Source organism: Microtus ochrogaster, chromosome 6, assembly GCF_000317375.1.
Source record: "Microtus ochrogaster isolate Prairie Vole_2 chromosome 6, MicOch1.0, whole genome shotgun sequence".
Classification (NCBI taxonomy): Eukaryota; Metazoa; Chordata; class Mammalia; order Rodentia; family Cricetidae; genus Microtus; species Microtus ochrogaster.
The window spans coordinates 25,141,214-25,149,612 of NC_022013.1; the positions used below are offsets into that span (position 1 = coordinate 25,141,214).

An 8,399-nucleotide genomic window follows, 5' to 3' on the forward strand; every position below is an offset into this window, starting at 1 on the left:
CTGCCTGCCTCTGCCTCCCGAATGCTGGGATTAAAGGCGTGCGCCACCACCGCCCAGCAAGATTGTTGTTATACAGTGAATTCACAGTCAACTTGGGCTGCATGAGACTGAGTCTCAAAGGCCAAAAAAAAAAAAAAGTGTATGGGCATAATGGAACACAACCTTGTTCTTACATCACCATGTTTTCTGAAAGCCCTAAAGGAGAGTGGCTGTCTCTGTGGGATAAGGTGATTATGGTATAATGATATCAACCACCTCTAATCCTACTTGAGAAGACATAAAGTGTGTGTTAGTTATAAGACCAATATGCTTGAGATGGTATGGTTGGGACTCCTCATGCTGGGCCAGGAAACAGGCATAGATGCTAATTAAACAGGTCTGTAAGTTGACCCTTTGATCAACATTTTCTCCAGATAGACACCCACTACTAAAGGCCATACAGCCTCCCAAAATAGTGCTATTAATGGGCGGGGGGGCGGGGGTACAGGGAGAGCCAAGTATTACAAACATAGGAACCCATGGGGACATTTTTACATCTGATGTTATAAGAACGGTATTTTTCTTTTTGAAACAGAATCTCCCTATGATGCCTTGGCTGTCCTGGAACTCACTGTGTAAACCTGGTTGGCCTATAGAGATCGACCTGCCTCTGACTCTGATTGCAGAGATTGAAGAGGCCCTGCAAAAATCAAATGGTTTTCTGTGAATTATCTGTTAATCTTTGTCATGAATATATAATGAGGTAAATGAAAATCCTAGAAAGGCCACTTTATAGTCAGAGGACCTATTTTCTCAACTCAGGATAATTTTCATTATAGCGCTGTTAGTCATATCAGGTCATGTCAGAGTCTGCAGGATTATAAAAATCGAGAAAAAATTATTAAATTCTTGAGGTAATTCTTTTTGTTTTGTAATTCTTTTTATATTTGAGACAGGTTCTCACTAATTGCCTAGAGTCTTTCTGCTTCAACTTTCTTGAGTACTGGGATGTGCGCCGCCATGCCTGGCCTGCCATGGGTTTTTAAACCTGAGGAGATAAAGCACTTGAATAAATCTAAGTCATGCTGTTGATGTAAGAAAAAAAAGAAAATTAAACATTTAAATGTCTGTATGATATTTTAGATTTGACTTCATATTTCTTTAGATGTTTTATCTGTACTATAGTAGTGATGCCTTTAATCCTAGCGCTCAGGAGGCAGAGGAAGGCAGATCTCTTGAGTTTGAGGCCAGCCAGGTCTACCAAAGTGAGTTCCAGGACATCCATGGCTGTTACACAGAGAAACCACGTAAAACCAAATTTTTTTTTTTGAGATACACACACACACACACACACACACACACACACACACACACACACACTATGGTGGGAAGAAGAAAATTCATTAGTGCAATTGTTTTATTTGTAGTGTCTTCAGAAGCCTAACCTGGCGTCAGATACAAAGGACAAGGAGTACAAACCCCATGACATTCCCCAGAGGCAGTCTGTACAGCCCTCAGAAACCTGTCCTCCAGCCCGCCGAGCAAAACGCATGAGAGCAGAGGTCAGTACTTCCTGGGGTTGATTAGCATTTCTTGAGTTTAGTGTTGATAGCTATTTATCATTGACTTTCTCTCTTCTGTCAGTGCTTTGTAGTTTTTAATCTTGGTAATGTCAAAGGGATACTTCACACTGTTGGGTTTTTACACCAGTGAGGGGATGGTGTGTTTACAAAGGGGAAAGAATGGAAGCACTCATTCTGTGTTGCCTGGGAAGCTGCTTAGTTGTTAGTCAGAACTGAACAAACAACTGTTCAGAATATGTGGCCCAGGCTAGTCCGTGATCCCTGTCTTTAAAAAGAAGAAGAAGAAGAGTAAAAAAAAGTCATTGACAATTGTGGAAGCAAAATTTCTACAAATATTGGTAGACCTTTGAAGAGGTTGGCAAAATTTTAGAAGTTGATGAAATTGTGATGTTTTTATAATTGTTTCAGGTTTGGTAATAATTAAAGCAAAGCTTCTAGATGAAAATAAGGTCTTGTTATGTTATTTTTATTTTGGATAGTAACACAGCTAATAATTTGATTTTAATTATTTTTTCTGTTCCTCCACAAAACCTGTATTATTGGAGAATACTCTTTTTAGTTTGTATATAAAAATAATTTCAGAAATAGGATATTCTAAGAGGAGAACAAGGTATCTTCTGAATTACTAACTAGTAACAAATAGAAGAAAATGTTAATATATGACAATTTTTTTAGGCTATGAATATTAAAATAGAACCCGAAGAGGCAACAGAAGCTAGGACTCATAATCTGAGACGCCGAATGGGTTGTCCAACTCTAAAATGTGAAAATGGTAAGAAAGTTTATCCATGCATAAGAAAGAAAAAGTAAAAATGATGATGGCAATTATTTCTTTTGTCACCTTGCTGGTTTTGAGAAGCAAAATCTTACTATATTGTCTTTATTCTCACAATTAACGAGCCAGTAGAATGAAAATGGAAAAATAAGCATATTTGGAATATAGATGCTGCTTTGAAATGTAGTTCCAATAAATCACTTAAAGGACGAGTTGAAAAGTGTAGGTTCCTCTTTATTTCAAGCCAAGGAGAGACTTTATCTAATTTGAAGTTCAGCTGATAATGCTTACATGGCTGTCACTTGATAAAGGCTTTGAGAGAGGTTTGAGATAGGTGTTGTTTTCCGTGCTTTCTTTTCCCATCCTCTTTTTTTTCTCTCTTGCTCTCCCCCCCCCCTCTCATGTATACAATATTCTTTCTGCATGTATGCCTGAAGGCCAGAAGAGGGCACCAGACCTCATTTCAGATGGTTATGAGCCACCATGTGGTTGCTGGGAATTGAACTCGGACCTTTGGCAGAGCAGGCAATGCTCTTAACTGCTGAGCCATCTCTCCAGCCCCCTCGCTCTCTCTCTCTTTTTTTTAAATTTATTTATTTATTATGCATACAGTGTTCTGCCTGCACACATGCCTGCAGGCCAGAAGAGAGCATCATTACAGATGGTTGCGAGCCACCATGTGGTTGCTTGGAATTGAACTCAGGTTCTCTGGAAGAGCAGCCTATGCTATTAACCCCTCTGCCGTCTCTCCAGCTCGCTCGCGCTCGCGCTCTCTCTCTCTCTCTCTCTCTCTCTCTCTTTTAAAGATCTTCTGTGTATTCTTGCCTGGCCTCAAACTCTTCAGTCATGACCCTCCCTGCTTCTGTCTCCCAAGTGCTGGCATTATGGGAATATGCCACCAGACCTGGCTAGAAGCACATTTGTAGTTCACATAGGATAAGTTCTATTTTGCATGTACACATGGGCATATGCAAATGCAGTGCTAAAATGAGTTCTTCATAGACATTAATGTGTTAGCGAAAAAGCAACACAATATAGTGGGAACTAAACAGCTGTGAATCTGAGTCCTGGCTCAACCTATAACTAGTTGTATAGAGACTTAAAATTCTTTAAAGATTTATTTATTTGTTATACAGTGTTCTGTATACAGGCCAGAAGAGGGCACCAGATCTAATTATGGATGATTATTAGCCACCATGTGGTTGCTGGGACCTCTCTGGAAGAACAGCCAGTGCTCTTAATCGCTGAGCCATCTCTCTAGCTTCTAGAGATAATTCTTAATGTTCTTTGAGATGGGTTTGTTGTAAATGAATCACTTGATGGTTCAATACTTACTTGATTGCTCAGTTTAAACAAAATTACCAGGTTTTGGAAACAGGAAATCATCTTAGATTATAAAGAGACCTGTGGTGAATTTTTGATATCCTTGTCACGAGCAGGAGAAGCATGTCTTGTTGTTCTTGTTAATTTTTCTTTGAGACATGGTCGGTCTCACTATATAGCTCTGACTGGACTGGAACTCACAGAGATCATTCTTTCTCTGCCTCCTGGGTGTTGGGATTAAAGGTATGTGCTTCCATGCCCTGCACATGCCTTATTCATAAGCAAAGAACACTGTAGTTCCAATTTTGAAGGCACACACACATGTAAACAGCATATTCATAATAGAACTTACATACTAGAATTTGAGGTCAGTTTGTATTTTATCCTACTCAGTATTGTGCTCTTGTAGGTAGTAACCCTAGGTGTCACTAAATGAAAACTATCATTAAAATGAAAACTAACATGGAATTTTGTTTGTATAGTTCATGCTGGGAGAGGAGTGAGAGGATGGGGTGGGCTAGGGGGCAGACATGAGTATAGCACATACAGAAAGAACTAATTTTGGGTTGTCTCCTGTAGAGAAAGAAATGAAAAGTAATGTCAAGCAAGAACCCACTGAGAAGAAAGACTGCGTGTTAGAAAGTGAGAAGGAAAAGCCCAAGAGTCGGTCTAAAAAAGCTACCAATGCTGTGAGTGACACTTAACCTTTCTCCTTTACCCCATTTTCTTTTCCTCCTTTGATTACTTGCTTTTTTTTTTTCTTTTGAAACAGGATCTCTTCATATTCAAGGTGGCCTTGGATTTGTAATTCTATCCCAGCCTTCTGAGTAGCTGGGATTATAGAAGTCCACCATCTCTTCCTCCTTCCCTCTCACTCTGGTGGGGATCATACTCGGGGACTTGCACTTGGCAAGCACTCTGCCACTGAGCTACATACCCAGCTCTGGGAAATGAACAGCATATTTTATATGTAACTCAGACCTAGTATATACTACACAAGTACTCAACCACTGAGCTTCATCCCTAGCCTGTATTCCCCTGCCCCCCTTTCAATAATCCCTATATCTATAAGCATATACTTATGTACATTACTTAGTATCGGTTAACTTAATATCAACAAAGGAAAGATATTTTAATGTCTGTTTAATCAATTTATAAGTAAGGAGGTAACCGGATTCTAGTCAGCATTGGCAGTTACGATTTTTTTGGAATTTGTTCAGCGCATATTGGATAGTAACGAAGAACATTGAACGGTTCACAAATCATTAGCCTACCTGCTGATGAGCTGAAGGGTAGATCAATAGTCAAATTTATGTTTTGTACCTCTTAACTACTAGTAAGGGTGAAAAAGAACAAGAAGTGAGGAAGCAAAGGAAAGGAGGCATTGGGGGTAGGGCTTTGGTAGATTGAGAGCTGGAGACTTTAAATCTCAGTTGGAATGTTTGTTGAAAGTCACGCTTGGCTGGGTGGTGGTGGCGCAGCCTTTAATCCCAGCACTCAGGAGGCAGAGGCGGGCGGATCTCTATGAGTTCAAGGCCAGCCTGGTCTACAAGAGCTAGTTCCAGGACAGGCTCCAAAACCACAGAGAAACCCTGTCTCGAAAAAGAAAAAAAAAAAAAAGAAAGAAAGAAGGAAAGTCATGCTTATACTAGAAGTGGTGGTTCACTCCTGCAATCCTGGTACTGGAGGGTGAGGCAGAAGGATTGCTAACAGTTCAGACTCTAACATGGGTTACAGAGTTGAATTTGTCTCCGAAAGCCAAAAGACAAGCAGAATTTCACCTGTGTAAAAAAAAAAAAAAAAAAATTTTGACCTTCCCTGAAAGATCCTGACAGTAGTGTTTTTAAATTGGAAATGATCTCACTGTTCCTTTCCCACCATACCACAAGAAATACAGTAAGAAAATGTGTGGAGTTCAGATTTTTTCCCTGTGATTATAAACAGATTTAACAAGTTAGACATCATGTCAGCTCTCTGTTAATATGTTATTAATGTTATATTTGGGGAAATGGCTACCATAATAAAATATCATAGATTCCATATTTTAACAATTTTTGCAGTTCTGCAGGATATAAACTCAAGGCATTGGCCAATACATCTTCTACTGATTCAATGCGTGTGTGTGTGTGTGTGTGTGTGTGTGTGTGTGTGTGTGTGTGTGTGTGTGAGAGAGAGAGAGAGAGACAGAGACAGAGACAGAGACAGAGACAGACAGGCAGACAGAGGGGCCATGGGGGTGGGTGAGTGCGAGAAAGAGTTCAGCTGTTATGTAACTAGTATGTAACTAGTGCTTTACCTTAGGGTATTTGGGAAAAAAAATATTTTCTGGTCTCTCTTTTAGGGGGTGTGGGGAGGTTCATTATCTTGAGCTTGTGTTTAAGTTCTGTCTACCTTGAAGTACTGGGATCACAGTTTGCAGCACCAGCAGGGGGCACTAATCTTAACTCTAGAATTGAATTCAAGTGGTAGGAATGGTTTTTGTTATTTTTTTGAGTCAGGGTTTGTTTGTGTAACCCTAGCTGTCGTGGAGCTCTCTCCTTAGACCAGGCTGTCCCCAGACCCAGAGATATACCTGCCTCTGCTTTGTTTTTTAATTTACTCTTATGTGCTGAGGTCTTTCAGATGCCCAGGCTATCATTGAAATCCTAGATCTCGTGTCATAGCTTCTTTTTGCCGTGATTACAGGCATCTTCTACTATACTTCCAGAATATTTGTTTAATATCATTAATTGTTTGACTAAACATTTATTTAATCTATGGAGATTATCTTAAACTTAATCAAATATTGAGTGTTTATACCAAAAAATATTTTGGAGAGAGAACTTGAAGATCACAGTAATTATGATATACTTCTTATAGAAGGTATAGCATTTTTATTTAAACTGTATATGGGTTGCAGAGAAGGCTCATTAGGTTAAAGACACGTACAACAAACTTGATCAGACTTTAATATTTGGAACTCACGTGGTAGAAGAAACTTCTGGATTTTACATGTGGACTGTGGTATGCATACACAGATACACATTCCCAAAAATGTGTTAAGATTGTGTGTGTGTGTGTGTGAATATACAACCCTATGTGGGTTGGCACATGACTATCTGGTAGAATACTTGCCTAGTAGTAGCATGCTTGTGAATCTAAACTTAATTCCTCAACAGCATGAAAACAAGGTGTGGTGATGCACACCTGTAATCCCAATACTTAAGGTGGAGTCAGGAACATAAATTCAAGGTTATCCTCAACTAAGCAACTAAGAGGCCACTTGTTACCTGGAGACCCTCAGAATAACATAACCTAAAATGAAAAAAAGAATCCACAAAATTATTGTAAGGAAAGCTGCTTGTTGGTTCCTGGCCGCCCAGCTAGCTTAGACCCAAAATAACCGCACAGAAACTGTTTTAATTGAAACACTGCTTGGCCCATTAGCTCTAGCTGCTTATTGGCTAACACTTACATATTAATTTAACCCATTTCTATGAATATGTGTATCGCCACGTGACAGTGACTTACCGGCTAAAGATCCCAGTGCTCCATCGCTTCTCTCTGACTCCACCCTTCTTCCTCCTAGCATTCAGTTTAGTTTTCCCCTCCTAGCTAAGTTCTGCCCTGTTAATAGGTCCAAAGCAATTTCTTTATTCATTAATGGTAATCACAGCACACAGAGGGAAATCCCACATCACAAAATCACACTCCTTTGTTTTATATTTATTTCCATTGCTGTAGGTGGACCTGTATGTATGCCTCTTATGTGGCAGCGGCAATGATGAGGACCGGCTCCTCCTGTGTGATGGCTGTGATGACAGTTATCATACCTTCTGCTTGATTCCCCCTCTCCATGATGTTCCTAAGGGAGACTGGAGGTGTCCTAAGTGTTTGGCTCAGGTAAGAATTAATGACTGAGAAATAAAATTGTTTTTGGAACATTTTTCTTTGCCTGTGGGTTTTAATTTTAACAGTAATAAAGTCCATGAACAAAACTAGGCTTAGAAGTGAACAGGAGTCAGTGGTAGTGGAGCACACCTTTAATCCCAGCACTTAGGAGGCAGAGGTAGGTGGATCTCTGTGAGTTCAAGGCCGGCCTGCTCTACAGCATGAGTTCCAGACAGCCAGTGCTTGTTACACAGAGAAACCCTGTCTCAAAAAAAGCAATAAACAAAACCAAACAAAGCAGAAGTGAATAGGAAAGAGGTCTTACAAAGTTCCACAGTATGTGTGTGTGTCTATATATAATATGTATGTTCAGAGGCAGAAAAATTTTTTAGACAATTACATTTTATTCATTTATTCACCAACAAATTTATTGTAAAACAATATATTCTTAACAACTTGGATGATTTCACAGGGCATGGGTAACCATTTTATTAATGTCTTAGTGTATATATTCATCCAGAGTTTTTCTTCTCTTACTTTGTGTGTATGAGTCTATGTTGGTGAGGGATACTTTTATTTGTTAATATGCATGCATACACAAGTTCATCAGTGACAGGGTCTCTGCTGAACCTGAAGCTTAAGAGTGACTAGACAGGAGCTTTAAGGATCTGCCTTTCTTCATTACCCTTCCCACCAAGCACTGGGACAAGGATTTTGGATTCTCAGGATATAGATTCAGGTCCATATGTATGTGTGGCAGGTACTTCATTGACAGGGTCATCTCCTTAGTCCCAGACATTACTGTTTTAAACAAATGGAAATATATTAAGCAACTAATTTTAGTAATTTGCCTTTTTTTTTTTTTTTTT

The 8,399-nt window shown here is 39.4% G+C and overlaps 1 protein-coding gene across 1 annotated transcript in view; it reads left to right on the forward strand.

The window, feature by feature from the left end:
• Kdm5b (lysine demethylase 5B) overlaps window positions 1–8,399 on the forward strand; it is a 65,163-nt gene that overhangs the window by 28,306 nt on the left and 28,458 nt on the right. Inside the window, exons 5-8 of the mRNA XM_005348383.2 lie at window positions 1,407–1,541; window positions 2,238–2,334; window positions 4,240–4,349; window positions 7,384–7,542. Coding sequence (XP_005348440.1) covers window positions 1,407–1,541; window positions 2,238–2,334; window positions 4,240–4,349; window positions 7,384–7,542 — 501 coding nt within the window. The remainder of the gene's footprint in view (window positions 1–1,406; window positions 1,542–2,237; window positions 2,335–4,239; window positions 4,350–7,383; window positions 7,543–8,399) is intronic.